The sequence below is a fragment of the Corylus avellana genome, chromosome 6 (genome assembly GCF_965113065.1).
Source record: "Corylus avellana chromosome 6, dhCorAvel1.hap1.2, whole genome shotgun sequence".
Taxonomy (NCBI): Eukaryota; Viridiplantae; Streptophyta; class Magnoliopsida; order Fagales; family Betulaceae; genus Corylus; species Corylus avellana.
The window spans coordinates 27950102-27968962 of NC_142495.1; the positions used below are offsets into that span (position 1 = coordinate 27950102).

At 36.2% G+C, this 18861-nt stretch overlaps 2 protein-coding genes across 2 annotated transcripts; both read right to left on the minus strand.

Moving 5' to 3' along the window:
• Nucleotides 1-5548: 5548 nt before the first annotated feature.
• Nucleotides 5549-7176, minus strand: LOC132187146 (Eukaryotic aspartyl protease family protein). The gene has a single exon (XM_059601343.2). The coding sequence runs from the start codon at nucleotides 7010-7012 to the stop codon at nucleotides 5699-5701; it is 1314 nt and encodes a 437-aa protein (XP_059457326.1). The 5' UTR covers nucleotides 7013-7176; the 3' UTR covers nucleotides 5549-5698.
• An 8859-nt stretch (nucleotides 7177-16035) lies between these two features.
• Nucleotides 16036-17860, minus strand: LOC132187088 (putative E3 ubiquitin-protein ligase RHC2A). The gene has a single exon (XM_059601260.2). The coding sequence runs from the start codon at nucleotides 17670-17672 to the stop codon at nucleotides 16539-16541; it is 1134 nt and encodes a 377-aa protein (XP_059457243.1). The 5' UTR covers nucleotides 17673-17860; the 3' UTR covers nucleotides 16036-16538.
• Between the last annotated feature and the right edge of the window lie 1001 nt (nucleotides 17861-18861).

The window sequence follows — 18861 nt, forward strand, 5'->3', positions numbered from 1 at the left end:
CATCTAATAATATATTTTTGTTGTACTAACTTAATTAGTTGCCTTATTAAGCAAAACATCTGCTACATGCCTATATAGCAAATAATCGATGAAAATGATAAATTCATACTTCTTTTTTGTCAAAAAAATTTATATTTATTATTTTCCTTTACAAATATAAGTAAAATTTGAAATTTGGCTACTCTATTATACTTTATATAGTTGTCTGAATAGTTTAGTTTTGTAAATGACGGTCGTTATACATAAAACAAATTAAAATCCCCAGTAACTTTATAGATATATCATCTTTTTAGAATTTATCATTTCATATTAATAATATTAATAATTGTAATTGTAACAAGTTATTTGAGTTATTATTGTTAAGGATTTATCATTTGAGTTAATTAAATAAATTAACTTGAATATTAAATAGGTCAATCTCAAATTTATATGTATGTATATAAATTTATTATGCATGCACACATATATTTACACATATATACAATTATACACACACATATATATATAAAGACTCACAATAATAATAACTTAAGCTATATCTATTAGATTCGAGAGAGTTCTAAGATCTTTACCAATGATGTTCTAATTACGAAACTAAAATAATACTATAAAAAATAATAAAATAAAGTTATACGAGTCGAGCCGAGTTTATACGATTATATTATATTTCATTTGTTGGGGGCACAAGTTCACACCATCGTAACAATAAATGAGTCCGTAGATATAAATTAAAGAAAATAAATATAGAATTGGGTTGTATATTTCGTTGGTAATATAATTGGGACAGAAATTTCCTCCAAACCGGTCTGGAGGAAATATCCTTCAACCCATAAAAAATGGTGCTAAGTGTCTAAGCATTTAACATGCACATTAAATATTAAAGGTTATTAATAGCAGCTTATTAACTAAAGTTAACTTTTTTTTTCTTTCTTTCTTTTAGTTCAACATTAGACTAACGTTTTCTTTTTTCACCAAGGTTAATTAAAAAGTGAAGACCTAACGTCGGATTAGATAAAAAACCAAAAATAAAAAAAGAAAAAAAGAAAGGGTTAGAACTAACGTTTAGAAGAAGAAGAGCTAACGTTGGCTTAGAAAAAAAAAATCACATATAAACATCCATTAAAAATAAAAGTGATGAAAAAACAAGAAAAATCGAAGTGTAAAAAAAAAATACAACAACCTTAGATAACTCTCTCTTAATTGGATAAATGAATAGTTTAAATAAAAAATACAACGACGTTAGATAACTCATTGTTAATGGGATAAATGAATAGTTTAAATAAAAAATTCAAAATGTTAGATAACTCTCTGTTAATGGAATAACTAAATAGAGATTAAAATTAATCAAATTATTATCAAAAACACGAAAACTCAATTGTTAAAATACCAAGAAGAGTACCTTAATATGATAACAATTTTCACATATATGCTAAAAAAATTTCGATCACATATGCCTTCTTCTCCTAAAGCAATAGTCTTTCAGCCGCATATGTAGAGAACTTGAGAAACAGAGAGAAAAAGGCATGCTTCTGATATGACTAATCAACTTCACCTTGTTTAGATTTACTAAAATTTTCTAACCTTGTTTAGATTTTTTTTTTTTTTTTTTTTTCTTCTTTTTAAGCCAGTAGCCCTTCTTCTTTTAAATGTTAGTTCTAACCACCACAACCCCCCCTTCCCCCCCCCCCCCCCCCCCCCTTTTTTTTTGGTTTAATCCACGTTAGGTCCTCACTTTTTAACGTTAGTTCTTACCTTGGTGAAAAAACAAAAGGTTAGTCTAACTTTTAACAAAAAAAATAAAAGGTTAACCTTAACTAGTAAATTGCTATTAATGACCTTTAATATTTAATGTGCATATTAAATGCTTAGACACTTGGCACCATTTTATATGGATTTAATGATATTTCCTCTAAACCGGTTTGGAGGAAATTTCTGTCCATATAATTGTACACAATTTTAGACCTATTTATAGTTAAATGAGGCCGATCATAATAGAAAATACGATTTAAATCATAGAATTTATATCTAAATTTTTTCTAATATAGTCAAGTTTAAACAATCTCTAATATTCAATGTTTTCCTCATATTTAATATTTGCTTGAATTGTAAAATTAAAAGGATCAAAATTATTTCACCTAATATAACATGAATTCATTCCATTAATGTAAATTAAAAAGAGAGAAATTTCAACCATTTAAACCCTACAATTTTTTTTTTTTTTTTTTGGGGGAAAACTTTAAAAAGCCCCCTTGAACTTTCAGCCGTTTTGACAAACCCTCCTTAATTTCCAAAACTCTCATTTAGGCCCCCTGAACTTTGATTTTCTCTCACTTTGGACCCTTTTAACTTTTTATACCCATTTTACTCTCAACCAAAATTATGTCTTTTTGGATTCCAAAACTACACCGTTTTGGGCTTCAAAACTACATCACCACCCAACCCAAAACGACGTCGTTTTGAGCATAATATTAAAAAAAAAAAAAAAAAACGAAATTGGGGGTGGCTGAGCCACCTCCTAGCCGATCTGCGGTGGCCAGACCACTCCCTTGGCCATGGGGGTGGTCGGACCACCCCCAAAAGGCAAAAAAAAAAAAAAGAGGGGGGGGGGGGGATCGGGTGCATTTGGGGGTGGCCGAAACCACCCCAACCCCTTGGGGGTGGTTTCCTTTTTTTTTTTTTTTTTTTTAATTTTAAAAAGAAAATTAATGTCTAAAACGATGTCGTTTTGGGCTGGGTAAGTATTGTAGTTTTAGGACACAAAACGACATAGTTTTGGGGAGGGTAAAATGGGTATAAAAAGTCAAATTGTTTAACTTTAACGTTAAAATGGTCAAAAGTAAGAGAAAACTAAAGTTCAGGGGCTTAAGTGAAAATTTTGAAAATTCAAAGAGATAATGTCAACACGGTTGAAAGTTTAGGCGACTTTCTGAAGTTTCCTTTTTTTTTTTGGGTCGATAGGAGTAGAATACTTTGTAATTAGTTGTTCGAATTGCAGCCAATTGAGTGAAGGGCTTGATGGAATCTACATTCTCGAATAGGTTTCAGTTTTGGGTTATCATCAAAATATGAAGATTGTCTGCAATTCATGGACCAAATTGCAAGTTGTTGAAGCCTCTCTAAAACAAAAGAGATCGAGCTCCGAGGAAGTGGAGACAAGTGTAGGTTTGAGCACCGCAAAACATGGAGGAAGAAGGTGAATCCATGTTGTTGGATAGATAGTCGATCGGATTACATGGCCCACATTCTGCGGGTAAAAACCAGGTGAAATGGACGCGGACAAGACTGCATGGTTGTTTGGAAGGAAGAAAGAATATATTTGGCAGAAGCATCTGTCAGTGCAAGCTACGCCATGTAAAAGCTCCCAAAAGCCATTGAATACAGGAGGGCCCCCTACGTTCTATGAGGCATTTATGCCCTTCTTTGCCGTATCATAATACAAAGATATTGTTCTAGTGTCACTTCCTGATGATCACTTGCCACAAAAGCAAGCATTTGACGCCCTGTACGTGCTGAATATTACTCCAATAGGGAATAGGGCCAATATATGTGCAACTACAGTGTTGTAGTACTACCGTGTGCATGCGCATCGCCAGAAGTTTAGACTTTGTTCTACTGTATTTATTTATTTCGCTTAGAATCTTGTAAAGATGGAAAATGCCAAAACTGGGTGATTTTGCCACCCTGTCGGCCAAATCTGGACCGTTTAAACCATGAACTCTGACCACCTTTGAAGGTGACTCAATTTGGAAGTGGTTAGCCGCCCGAGCCGACATCTTTCTAAAGAGTAATGATAAATACTATCTTTTTATCATTATAAATTTTTTTTTAAAGTTGATATGACTTTCAAAATCACAATTGAATCAAAATACAAGTATGATTCATCTAAAATTTGATGATAATTTTAAAAGTAATATCAACTTTAGAGGAATAAAAAAATGGTACCTACCATTACTCCTCTCCAAATCATTCATTTTGGATTGTTGAACCATGTATTATTTGGCCTTGTTATTAAGATTTAGGTAGTTCATTTTAAATAAATTGTCCACAATTAAATAAGGTATTTCACTCCATGCAATACCACTTAGATGAACGGTTCACAAAAGCAATATTGCATGGGATCCCAATCCACCGTCAACAACTTTCTAACAAATCTTAAAGCTAGCTATGTAAACAACTTTATAAGTTCAATGTTAATTAAACTTAGAAATAAATAAGCCATCTGGCAATAGCATAGTTTAGTGAAAATTTGATAATTGATTGATCAAATGGGAACATGTTGAATGGCTGGCGCTTTTCTGGGATGCCATTGGGCAGATTTCAAAGGGGCCAGCTGGCAGCAGCCATAAGACTTTCAAAACCCAGAAGTCAGAGCCTTAATTAATGAAGTTAAGCTTCTGATTAGCTGTGGTGCAACACCAAACTCCATAGTACATTTTTTCTAGTTTTTATTTTCTCAAATTTAATTTTATTCTCTTTTTTATTTCTCCTCAAAAATATAGAATTAAATTTAAATAGTAAAACAACTACTAGATGTGGTGTAATTTTTTATTTTTTATTTTTATTTATTTTTTTTTTTTTACAGCAGCATCGCCAAAATATAAGCTTTCCCCAGATGGCACCCACAAGCCAACTGCTCCCAAAATATAAATCTAGAAACTCCCTGGCCTCTACTGCACCGCCAGCCACCAGATCCATAGAGATTCACAGAATCCTGCAAATTAAATTATAAAATATACATTTTTATACTGAAAATTTGAAAACAGGAAAAAAAAAATTCACCCAAGATACATTTTTAAATTACATCTGATGTTCATCCCCCTCCAAGACTGTGCTGCCATATTAATAATAGGCCATAGGAGGTGGGTCATTAAAACCCAATTGTTGGAAGTTTCACATTGCTTGGGTATTAAGGAAATTGGTCATTTATAAAGGTGGGAGAAAATCTCAACTCTAGAACTAGCTTTTGAGTTGAGTTAGACTCAAAATCCATTTCTAACAGAAATACTCATTTCTAACTTGGTATCAAAGCTTAGCCCAATTAATTGGCTGTGGACACTGTCACCCATTGTCGCGCGTGTTGGGCTTGGATGTCCTCCCGCCACACGTGAGGGGGCGTGTTGGAAGTCTCACATTGCCTGGGTATTAAGGAGATTGGTCATTTATAAGGGCAAGAGAAAACCTCAACTCTAGAGCTAACTTTTGGATTGAGTTAGGTCCAAGACCCATTTCTAATAGCAATTCTACAATCACTCCAAAAAATTGTTAGGTAGTCTTTTATAAGGGGTTAAGATTCCCTAAATGTCTCCAAAATTTGAACAGCTTAATAGAGAAGAACTCATTCGAGATAATAAAGTTTTGCATACAAGTTAGTCAGAATAGTAGACCCTACAACCTTTTGTTTTAGGTTGTTCGAATTATTGCATTATTTGAATAACTCTCTCCGGCGATTCATTGCTGGAGTAATATTATTTATATTCATTTTTTACTGACCGATTTATTTAAGGTAATTTTTTTTTAAAATAATATCTGACGTAACAAGTCACTTAAATCATGTCAAGTTAGTAAATAATAAATTAGTGTAAAAATTGGCATGCAAAATACACTTTATAGATTGCATATGTGCTCCAACGGATGCAACAAGAGCAAGTGAATATAAGTTGTATGCAGTGAGCCTAAAAGTTTAGCCTACAGGTTTCACCTAAAGAGCCAATCCAAGCCTTTGACTTGCAAGATCACACCTAACCTCAGCTAGTCCAACCCTAGACTTCACCAAATCGAACTCCATCCACAAATTCTGCTGGTGATGATGACCAATCACGAAAGCCTCTATACCCAACAAGTCAGAGTTCCCAAATGTGAAACAATACACCGAATCACCACCCTTCACCATGCCCGGTACCCGATACATTAACCTCTCTCCCGATACGACCATTTCGGCCCCCCGAAACATCAGGCTCACTCTAGGCAACTGGGGCAAACTTGGCCGAGTCAAAGGGACTCGGTAGCACAAATCCATAGCTCCTTGAAAAACAAAGTTGGGATCACCCAAAGGACTCCATATTCCCTTCATTTGTTGCATGAACTCGTTCTTCAAAGCGGTGTAAACCGGGCCGAGTAGGAATGTGAACTGAGTACCCGAGTCGACCATGGTCTGTCCCGCCCCTGTATGATCCGGTACAAAGACGGATTTCGGGAGCGACAAAATTTTACCCGAAACTTTAATCCCTTCGAGTTGGATTGAATAGGCCACCCGATCAAAATATGGTAACGGTTGCGATATTTGAACCAAAGGGGTGTAGTTCAAGGGTTGGAGCCAAGAGAAACTCGATTCGCCGAAAAGCAGAACACCGGACGAGTCACGACCCGATATACAGTAGGAGAATTTCGGGAAACCCATTTGGTTGACGAACGACAAGGAACCCCGGTTCAGACCCATCAATCCGGTTGTCTTTGAGTCCTCCTCAGAGTTGGAACTGAACCCAGAATCCATGCACCCGAATATCGTACCGGGTCGGGCGGAGTTTCCGATATTGAAAGTTTCAAAGGCGAGGTTGCCCTCAATGGAGGTGGCGTCAGCGTACGAGATAATCGTGTGGCAGAGCTTATTCAGGTCACAGGAAGGGCGTATGGGTAGGGTCTGGGTCCGGGTTCTGCATACGGGGGAGGAGCATGGGATTGGGGAGTAGGAAGAAGAGAGAAGCGGGTTGAATATGGAGTTGAAGATTGGGTTTTTCTTGCAGTGGAGCCAAGAGAGCTCACTTCCTGTGTCGAGGACCATGGTAACGGTCTGTGGAGGCGAGCCAAGGGTGAGGGAGACTGTTAAGGTGACGTTGTGGCGGAAAGCAAGCTTGTTTGAAGGTTTTGGGGGTGACCCACCATGTGGGAGTGTCTGGGTTTTGAGGGGCAATATCAGTGCTTTCTGTATTGCAGCTGAGAGAGAGTATTGGGGTTGGTTTATGATGATGAAAAGGCTAATTAGCTCAAGAACAAGTAAATGTTGAAGAAAGGCCATGGAGGAAGCAATAGAGAATTTTTGAAATGAATTTTTCTGAATGCTTTGGTATCAGAGAGAAGAAGAAGAAGTCTCTGTTAGTGTTCGGGGCTTTCGAGGGGCCTGAGTGGGTGAGAGCTATCTCTCTTTCTTCTTTTAAATTGTCCGGTGACATGCATTGGACTTGAGTACGTCTTCTTTGCTTTTCTTTTCTTTTTTTTTTTTCTTTTTTTTAATAATTAATTAATTAATTAATTTTAATATGTATTTTGTATTTTGATGTTTTTTTGTTTGTTAATGTTTTGTGATTCAATCTGCTTTTAAATGTGATAAATATAGAATAAAATATAAAATACAAAAGATAACAAAAAAATTTAGGTGGTATAGATTTTGAGATCTATATATACGTCTATCACGATAGTATTCAATTATATCTCTATTGTATTAACTTAACATGTAATATTACAATTGATTCTATTATATTTATAGGGAATACAAAATAGTAGGTGAAAGAAGAGATAAGATTCGTCTATTAATGCATGTCAATTTTCCAAATTAATTGAAGGACCATATGTATATATAGGTGTTGCTTTTGTAGCCGTTAATAACCAAGGTGTCATAATCCTAAATCACTCCTTTAGGCTGCCTCTCCAGTATTTCTTAACCATGATTAGAATATTCTTTCAAACTTCTGTTAAAAAAAAAAAAAAAAAAAGATTAACGTAAGATATATACTTTGTTAATCTTATTAAAAATGAATAGAATTATAATAATAATGGTTTTAATCAATACTCACCTACTGTTTTGCAATTACCGACGAGTTGGCTGTTCTCTTGAAGGTATAAAAGGGGACAAAAAAGGTGATATTTGTATGGAAATCCGGAAGAACACAGCAAGGAAGGCACCACCACCACTACCAAATTGCATAGCCTGGAGATAAGAAACTCTTATTTTATGCCTCGACTCTTGAACACTTACTAGATAATTGAGTTGTTAAATCAGATTAGGTGTGCATCCGACACCTAATTAATTAATTAAGATTTGAACTTTCCGCAAACATACACGAAACTCTGTTTTGTGGGAGCCGCCGACTCCATTTTTTTTTTTTTTTCCTCGTTTCGATCCATAAATGATCCGGTGTCAAGCATTTAGACGTTTATAAACTAATAATGATAATAGTAGCAATTGGAGACTACCTTTTTTTCTTTTTTGACTTCATCCTCCTCTTTCCACACTAGAAGATTTGCCTCATTTCTCAAGCTCTCCATTTCATGAGAACCTTCCCCACACGATCTAAATCTAAATCTCAAACATGGGGTGACCAAAAAAAAAAAATAAAAAAAAAAAAAAACCCATTTTTAGCAATTTTGAATCTTTCAAGACATGGTGGTCGGACCGCCGGTTGGCCGTCACCACTCCCCAGCCATGGAATGAATATTAAAATTTCATTGTAGTACTCGAAGCCCAAATGCTACAATGATGTTATGGACTATTATCTATTTATTTTTTATTTTCTTTATGGACTACAATGATGTTATGGAGTAGTGGTTTCACGTGTAGAAGGCATTGGAAGAATGAAGTTTGGGACATGATCAATCTCAATCAAACATTGATGACGCCATTGGCGTTATTCCCAATTATTAATTAAGCACGTTGACGCTATGACGGCACCGGAAGAAACATAAGGGTGACTTTCGTTGCCCCAACAGACGAACAGAGAGGGTGTCCTTAATCCAATTACCAATTAGTTGGTTTCAGTTTTAGTCAAGCTTTCATGTCCAACCACGCGTCTTTTCGTCATCTATCAAACAGTCACTCATGGCTATTGTCAATTAGTAACCGCCAGCTAGGCTTAGATAGATAGATAAGGACCGTCAAAATCATCTGCGACTAATCAAAAAAGTTACATATATTTTTATTTTTATATTTTTAAATATATATTTCTTAACATGATAATTAAATTACCAACTACACAGAGGAGAGAGAGAAGCCGTTCTTTTCTATTCTCTTGGTAGCAGTATTCGGTATATTTATTTTGTAACCTCTTTCGAAGTCAATTTTTGGCAGTTTTGTTTTAAATTTAGTTTGTAGATCTAGATCTAGATCTAATTTTTCAAAGTCAGATCTACTTGTCTTCATCGGTCAAGCTGTATCTTTTTGGGATGTTTACAATGTCGTGCTACTTCAATGCTGCATATATATTGGGAATTTTGTTTTTTTTTTAGTTTTGATGTTTTGTTATTTTTTTCTTGATCTATGGGTCGATGTGAGTTGTTTTCCTGACCTTTTACGCCGAAGAGGAATATATCGGTGTGGGGATTATCGCTTACGGCTGGAAAATAAAGCTTAAAAGTTTGGGCTACCCATGTCTTAGATTTAATCTGTCTAGAGCAAATATGTTTCATAACTATAATTGTAAATGGGTTAACGAAATCTAAAAGTCATGGATAGTACTTGATTGTAAGAATTTTTTGAATGTATCTATGATTTTGTAACTTCACAGTTTTTTGCTATGATTTATGATATAAGAGCTTTATGCTCTTGATCTTTTATCAATGAAATCTAAAAAAAATTTCGTTAAAAAAAATAATAATTAAATTTATCTGTGATATAAGAGATTTATGCTCTTAATCTTTTATCAATAAATTCTAACAAAATTTCCGTAAAAAAAAAATTAAATTTTGAATTTAATGATAATTTTCAGTGTCACATTAAGGGCCTATTTGGGATTGCGTTTGAAGGGCGTAAACGTGATTTTAACACTCAAAAAGTCCGTTTGAAAAAAAAAAAAAAAAAAAAAGAAAAAAAAAAGTATGCATTTAGTAAAAAAATTAAAAGCACTTTTGACAAAAACTTAAAAATCAAACTTTGACTAAAATTTTTTTTTGACTTAAAAACTCTATTTCTCAAACACAATTCTAAATATGCTCTAAATATGATTGCCTATATAACAATATCTCCTGCCTAATGTTTGAAAATGTGCATATGCTGACAAAAAAAGTAGGAATACGAACCAATTAATGGTCAAAATTCAATTGTCAATTTGTCGTGGATAATGGCCCAAACACTTGTTTTTTGAGTTGTCTTCCAACCATTAAAAAAAAAAAAAAAAAAGAAAAAAAAAAAAAAGGTATTCTTTTGCAGTGCCTCGACATGACATGAGCTAAAAAGGTTTCAAATATCAGTTTCTTTTCAGAAAAAAGTTGAAATAATTTTAGTTTGGCTTTTGAATTTTGATCCCACATTCTTGGCTGAATCTGAAAAGAATTTCCTACAAGCCTTACATACATAAAACTTTAGAGAAATACCGCTTTCTGCATAATCTTATGGTTTGAGCGTCTCTTGACAAATCATTTAAAACATAAAATACTTATTATATTAAATCATTACTTATCTTAAAAATATATTAAACTCATAAAAGGGGAAGATGGAAAAAGGGAGAAGTCAAACATAAGAAAACAAAGGAAATGGGTGTGCCTTCACAATCAATGTCACCCGTGGATCGATAAAACTTTATATATTATTGCAAAGTTTGATGTGAGTTTAATTGATTCCTCCCAGACCCACGCCAATGCATTTTGTGTGTATTTTTAAAGTTTGTTAGGGTGACGGAGGCAGATGGATGTTGGCGTTTTGCTAACTTTCTAATAACTTATTGAATGGGTTCACGAATTCAATCATTGCAAGCCATAATAGATAGGCCCAATCCCTCAACTTGCTCGATAACTCACCTTTGCCGAATAGTCCATTCGATTTTCCTTTTCTTTTTTATTAAGTAAGGACTGCAACATCATCATAAGCATTTCCTCCTGTCAAGTTTATACAAAAGCTTTATTAAGAAATAATTCACGTCAATATTTTTTTCATCTCATCTTACAAATTTAATGGTGTATTCATCAATTCATTATGGAGATGATTAAAAGATGGTTGAAAAATGAATAAATTATATCATTTCTTAACTTTATTAGGAAATATGTAATCCTACTTACATCCTGAATTCTCTTATACGTGTGGTGCACTGGTGGCTTGCCTCGTAGAGATGGGCCGGGGAGTGGGAGTAAGTCGACCATGTATATGGCCTTAAAGTTGAAGTCCTCGAAGACTAGCTTGTCATTGACGCATTGGACAAAGGGCAAGGCGAAGAGGGGCCTCAGTCAGTGGGAGGGGTTGACATGGAGGAGGGAGGAGAAGAGGTGAGCCTAAATGTCTCGTTGGAGGTCCGGGTTGATGAGGTAGCCGCAATTGAGGGGCGGCAGACAACAGCAAAGGTAAAGTTGAAGGGATCATTGTGGTAGGAGGAAGTGGTGGGGCGTGGGGGACGAGCCATTTTAGGTTGTTGGCATGAATATAATAAAAAAATAATGTCTACAAGAAAGCAGATAAGAGAAAATAAAACTCGTTGGAGTGTATATAGAAAAAACAGTAGCTAAAATAGAGAATTAGTTCTTAGTATGTTAATAAAAAAATTTGCACAATTGATGAGATTATGGGACTTTCAAACAACTATTTTAGTAAGACAAGTGATATAGAGTAATATCACACACTCTCATTTTCACACTCATTTTTTTATGTACACCTATTGTCAGCTTTTAAAACTACCATTAGATGTGTAGCGTTATTCAATTAAGATATGATGAATTCATATCCTTTTGGGCCACAAGGAGATTCGCTGGATAGCCCATAAGTAACCTCAATGGGCTCGGAAAGTTCAATATAAACCCATAGGGGGACTATTGAAATGTTCATCCATTGAGATAGAATGCTCTCTATATACCTCTCGTTGTGTAATATAATCTATGAACAAAAATAATGCGCACTTTACAAAAGAAAGAAAATAATCAAGCAAGTTAATTAGTGCAGATTTCTCCAATCTATTATATGACGGATTGTCTCCACATTCACAAATCATGAAAAAATGGAGAGAGCTCATAGAAGTTAATGGAAGAGACCCTTATCAAAGTTTTTCCTTTGTTTGTGTAGATGCTGTTTAAAATATAGAAGTGACCCATGGCGGGTAACAAAGTGACTCTCGGTAGGGTCACACGGCATGTCATGAGGTGACCTACAGGCTACAGGTCAAAAAGTGGTGAGTAATTTTTTATTTTTTTATTTTTTTAAGAAAAAATGAAGGCATTTTGAAAATTTTATACCCTTCGTTTGAGATTTAACAGAAAATTATAACCGAGAAAAAACATTGCAAACAATTGAAAAATGGATACACTAAATCGAAAGAAGTTGAACTTTAGGTTGTTACATTGTAAAAGTTGTGACAATTCAGGAGTTTGAGTGAAGTTTTCTATTACAAAAATTTACATGAGAATTAAGAGAGTACTTAAGTGTTGCGCAGCCCCTTGAGCGTTATTGTTAAAATATTAGTTAAATAATTAAATTTATTTATTTTTATTAGTAATGGGTTCGGGTTGAATTCACTTGGCTGTGAATGATTTTTTGTGGTTTTTTTTTTTTTTTTTTTTTTTTTTTCTTCTAAATTTAAGAAAAATTAAAGAACTACTTATAATCCCTCTCTTCCACAACAGATGCCAGATGAGAATATGATCCTTTCCACAATAAAAGGAGCTACTTACGTACAAATATTGTTTTCTTGGATTTAGGACTTTTCTTTCGTTATTAACTATTTATAGGTGTGGTTAGATTTTATTTTAAGAATTGCAACGTGTTTGTTCGGGATATTACTCAAGTCAAAGAAAGCAAAAAGGAAAAGGAAAAGGAAAAGGAAAAGAGAAAGAGAAAAAGAGAAAAAGAAAAAGAAAACGGAGCCATGCCCATGTGTTTCTATATAAGTTGTCTGTTAAGGCATGAAAATGCAGTAACGGGAGTTGGTCGCCTTAGCTTCTGTATATATCTTGGTGGTTATGAAATGGCTGGATCTGGTTCCAACCACCCAATCCCACCTGAAAGAAGGGATTCGATTTCCTTATTTGCTCTTCTAGTGGTGGCTGCCGTAACCTTCCAAGCAGCCGTCAACCCTCCCGGAGGGGTTTGGCAAGATACCAATGACAATCATTACGCCTGTAAGGCAATTATAGCTTCTAACCCGAGTGCGTACAAAGCCTACATTTTCTGTAATCTTCGGTGACGTTTTCTTCGTCTGCCCTCGTTATTTTCTTTCTCGTATTCCACTCTCCATTTTTTCTGGTGACTTGGATGGCGTTACGTGCTATGACGGCCACATATGACATATCTTGTTTCAGTTGATTCCGTGCGGCCAACTGAAATTAACAGTCAACCCTTTACTTACGTCGGAGTTTTTCTTCCATATCTAGTAAGTTCGGTCGTGCGACTAGGCGGACGGAAGCAATATGTGCCACAAGTACAACGACAATGGAACAATATTTAACATCACATTTAATGGGGTGGATTTCTATTGTAATTTGTGTTTAACGATCATGTTATGACTAAGAACCAATCAGAACGTAGAATATGTATATGTGTTTGTATTGTACGTGTTAATACTCCAGGTCGTACGTGGAGATTTGTATTATCAATGTATGTATGTATGCAGCAGTATTATGTAAAAGATCGGGTTGCATTCTTGATCGGGATCCAGTAATACTCTGGCTTTGAGGTGCTAGTGGTCTGTATAAATTGAGTTTTTAAAAATAAATCGAACCGATTGAGCCTCAGACTCTATGTTTGTGAAGGAACACCTTTTTCCATTGTTCATTTTCTTAATCTTCACGGTTTCTTTGGAAACTTATCTATATTTAAGTTTATATGAGTATTCTTACTCCAGATGATTTTATCTATAAAAGAGCGCTGCGGCCTTCATTAGTTGCATTCACTAGTGACTTTCACCTTTCTGATCTCCTTCCAGTTTACTGAAGTGCTAATAATCTGTCTGATTTGAGTTTTTTAGTTTAGCCTTTATTTGCTTTCTGTTTAAATAAATTTTAAGATATTAGATTACTTATCTAAATAATTAGGCTTTATGTGAAATATTTTGTGTTGTCTCTCTAAATTGCGGTTACTGGTTTGACAAGAATGTCTAAAGGGTGCAGATTGTTTAGCTTAGGATCCATTTTGGATTGTGGTTTAAATAAGTGTGATTTTTTCAGAGGTTTGATAAGGACACAACACAAACTCAATTCATGGCCAACTTCTCTCCTACATGTAAAAAAAATTTGAATTTTAAACCAAATAAATTGTCTTTTTTTCTTCCATATTTTCAGAATCCCAAAATCCCCTCTATCAATTTTTTCTTTTTTAAATGATACTTAGGAGAGAAATTGGCCATAAGTTGGATTTATGTTGTGACCTTAACATTTTCCATTTTAAAAATTGCGTTTTTGAAATCGTTACTTTTTAAAATCGCAAAGTTGTTTGGTAAAATATATTAAAAAATACATTTTTTTATCAAATATTTGTTATGCGAGATCTTAATTTTAGTTTAAATTTGTGTTTTATCAAATAAGTATTCCTTAACCTGCTTATAGAAATTGCAGATTTTTTTTCTTCTTCTTCTACTTTTAGATTAAGTGTTTTTTAAATAGTAATGCCAAACGAGTTACGTTTTGCGCACCCTTAATCACGCTTAAAAACTGAAGCTTGATTTCTCTTCCATTTGTCGGTTTTTTTTTTTTTTTTTTTTTTTTCGAAGCACCTTGGTACTTACGAGTTTGACGAGTGCCTTTGTAAAGGCTAGCCCAGCCCAACAAAATTCATAAGAAACGGCTTCGATCTTGAGCCGGTAAAGTGCTTCCTGAACAATTGATGAGAGATTGTGGGATTTCAGAATTTTTCAACGACATTTTTTGTTCGATATGATATCCGCGACATGCATATATTATTTTGGGCCCTGGCAGTTTGTTGGATAGCCCATAACCTCAATAGGCTCTCAAAGTTTGGTTTGTATAAGCCCATTGAGAGCCATTTCTTGGTGAAAATTTTATTGTTTTCATGGTATATATGGTTTGGCGTTGTAACAAATAAATCCTTCTAGCATGCCTTCGTAACAAAATGATCTCATTCCAACAAATTTTGCTTATTTTTCGGTTACAATCTTTATGAAGTTATAAATTTACTATCATATATAATAATAATAATAATAAAAATAAGAGGTTTCACCCTGTTTTCACTCCATAATTGGCTAGAAAAGGTGACCACACCATCATTGCGGGTGTGGTCAAACCATCCCCACAGTAATAGGGTGGTTTTGCCACTCCCGTAATTAGCCATAGAAGGTGGTCGAACTACCCAAAGAGCCTCAAGAGTGGTTCAATCATCCGCAAAACTAATCGTTAGAAGGTCACTAACTACTTAAAAAAAGAAACAATTTAAAGTTTTTAACATGCAGTATAGCATGCCAAAATTTGTGCTGCTCACTTTGAATAAACAACCTATATTAGAGTTATCGATATGCAACAAAAGCGTGCAAGAAGGTCTTGTTGTATCTCTCTCGTTCTTACAATTTTTTTTCCTTAACATATAAAAAATACATTTTTTTTACTAGCGTGTATTTGTCATATATATATATATATATATATATAAAAGGGTATTAAACCAAAAAAAAAAAAAAAAAAAAGCATGTACTTTTTTAAAGACTGAGTTGACAGAATTTCCTCCGACATAGTTTGTTAACTCTGTCATTTTCTTGTATGCCCAAAAGCTAGTTTCCTCCATCATTGATGTGGGAGTTTCCAACTTTTTGGTATACTCTCACCAGTCACCATACATAATTATTCACTTTTAGCGTTGTCACAGTATGACTTAAAAAGCCCCCATGGGATGAGCATGGGAGAGGTGTCCGAATAGGAATCTGCTACATGAGATATTTATCCTCCGCTTCCATCATCACCATTTGACTCACCTAACTTGATTGCAATCGCACATCCAACAAGGAATTGCCAAGCTGTTTCTCAAATGTTTCAACGCAGACAAAGTCAATCTCTACTGCTCACAATTATTTTCTCTGTCTTGCCATCGAACGGCATATATATCCCTTTCAAATTATTTTTAGTTTTGAAATATTAAATTGCTTATCAGAAAGAAAGAAATTAAATCTCAGGCAACACACGTACGGTTCATGAGCTAAATAGCACCTTTGGTTATATACTTATATTTTATAATGACAGAAACATGGAAGATACAAACTGAAGCTAAGTAGATATTAAAATTTGATGAAAATCAATCTAAGAAAAAATATATATAAAAAAAGAAAATAAATAACAGTTGCACGTAATTCTAATTCAATTTCACGAAACTTTGCATAAGCACTATGGTACTGGTACACAAAACTCATGTACCTTCTTGCTGGTTGCTGCCCACAGAAGCCACCTTCAAACGCAGTCTCCCTCCCTTTCTCTCTCTCTCTCTCTCTCTCTCCGGCCTCTCCCGCTGCTCTTGCTAGCTCCCTCCTCTTTTATGCATATAAGAGTTCGATACTTATTTCCTTTCCTTCATAATGGAACTGTGAATTGGGAGACCCCCGATTCTCCCTTTCTCACTATATACACACTTACACCCCCCCTTCCCCTTGGAAACCATCCCAGAAGCCAAAGTTGACAACTTCTCGGCCATTTCCCATTTGTTACCATTCCCTACTCCTAGTATTCAATTCCAGAGACCAAGTCCTCCGCCTCCTCGACGTCAAAGACATCGATCTCGCTCTCCTAGCCGCTGGCCTATCCAAATTAGCGCTCGAACTCGACCCCGAAGACCCAATTCCCCGAAAGCACGAGAACAAATTCCGAACCGCCCGGCCAAACCCACCGCCCTCGCTCCCTCCCCTGCCCCTCGCCGCCCACGAAACCCTCCTCGGGGCACCGCCATTGTTGAACCCTCCATCGACTTCCGTGTACACCACCGGAAGCTCGCTGCCTCTTCCTCTCCCCCCGGAAAATCTCCCCACCGCAAACCCACCTCCCGGAAGCCTCCATATCGTCAGCCCGACGTTCTCATCCAGAGGCCGCGCCTGCCCGCTCTCGGCGAGGACAGGCTCCGCCGCCACGGTCGGTACATCCGCGGGCAGCTCGTGGCGGCAGACCGGACAGGAATTGTGAAGCGAGAGCCATGGGAGAATGCAGTCCGTGTGGTATATGTGCTTGCAGGGCATCTCTCTGGCCTCCGATCCCAATTCGAACTCTTCTTTGCACACGGCGCAGTGTGAATGCGTGGATATGTGGCCGTCGCCGATTTCGATCGTGGGCATCGCTTCAATGGCAGACTTCGAAGCCGGAGGGTGCTCGAACCGTCCGACGCCGTTTAGCTCAATCTGCGAGAGCTGCTCGAGGAGGCGGTCGAACCCGGACCCCAACAGAAACTCCGATACGCTCGGAGGCAACGGTCTGAGCCCGGAACCACCCCCGTCGTCGTAGTAAAGCTCGAAGCGACGTGTCTCTCTGCTACCGGATGGTGCCCGGAGCACGACGACCGGGTTGAAGGGGGATCCGCGGTCCACGCCGATCCTCCGGATACGGCGGATAGTGGAGCCCGTGTTGGCCTGGTCCGGATTGGCGGCGGAGCGTTGACCAATCATGTACATCGCGGCCGCAGGGATCCTCCTGCGCCGCGCGTCCAGGTGGACGGCCCGTAGTGGGTTGTCGATGGCCTCCACGAACCCGGTCTCGCAGTCGGGGCACACGACGGACGAGTCCTGGCTCAAAACCCTAACGAATCGGCTGCATCTGTAGCACCAATACGACCCATTTTCCAGCGTAGACATCTAGATACTAGATCCCAACAATTCAATCAAACAAACCAAGAATTAACGCTCTCAGGGTAATGATCAAAACTTCGCTTCGAAAATCCTAGAAATTCGAATACAAAAAGCTTCGAGACCCATTTGTGGGGAAGAGAGAAACGGGCGTTTGGGAGCCAAGAAAACGAAGGATGGGGAAGAGGATTGTAAACTTATAAGTTATAAGGGAAAGACAACAAAAACAGCCAAACCGCGTGGTCATTTGTTTTAGCGTGTTACCAACGCTTGATGAACTTCTTTCAACACGTGGTGGATATCCATTCGCCAGTGGCGTTTAGGATTAAAGCGAGATTTACAACGTAGCCGGTTGAGCCGATTAGAGCCGTTGGATTTTCAAAGATTCCGTGTGGTTTGGTCGGTTCTATCCTTCTGAACTTCCAAGCCGGCGCGAGAGTCAAACGTATGGTATACTTCAAACGGGAATGGTATCAACTTGATTTGCGAGTCATGGCTTCTGACAAAGCTAATTAAAAATATATATTATTTAATAAATCGATATATATTTTGACAAATTATTAGAAAAACATGTCATTAAAAATTATTATTATTTTTTTATTTTTACAAAGTTTTTTTACTTTCAATAATAATTTTTATTGTCACGTCATTTTAATTATATAACATATCATTACTTAAAATAATTTATAAATTTGTTATCATGATTCTTCAAATTTGACAAATCTAATTAAAATCTTTCTGTTGAAATTCTGTGCAGATTTTTACTCCAAAAATATATACCAAGAGATATAATCTATAATAAATGTCTTTTAAATGCGTTTTAATTTTTGAATTGATTACAAATTAGCAGCAACTATTATATATAGGTTTTAAAAGCAATTGAAATATATGGACCCACAAAGGATCCAAGTTGATAGAAGCTACTATTTTAGCGCATCATAGTAGTACCCCACCGGATTGCTGCTCCAGCGCCTTTGAAATTGACCAAAATGATTGGCTCAGAATGAAACGTGGCACACTCACCGAGGAGTCATGATTTGGTCGACGTGGATCGTGTTGATTACTGACACGTCTTCATTCACTCACGTCGCATGTATATCCACCCCCCTTAAATGTAACGATGCTTTTGGTTGTCTTTCAAATCTTAAAAATTCTATTTTTAAGGATGCAACTTCGGATAAAATTTTATTTTAATTTG

Bases quoted from the DNA above. Each gene is read 5' to 3' on its own strand.
- LOC132187146 (XM_059601343.2), bottom strand. From the start codon at position 7,012: ATGGCCTTTCTTCAACATTTACTTGTTCTTGAGCTAATTAGCCTTTTC.
- LOC132187088 (XM_059601260.2), bottom strand. From the start codon at position 17,672: ATGTCTACGCTGGAAAATGGGTCGTATTGGTGCTACAGATGCAGCCGA.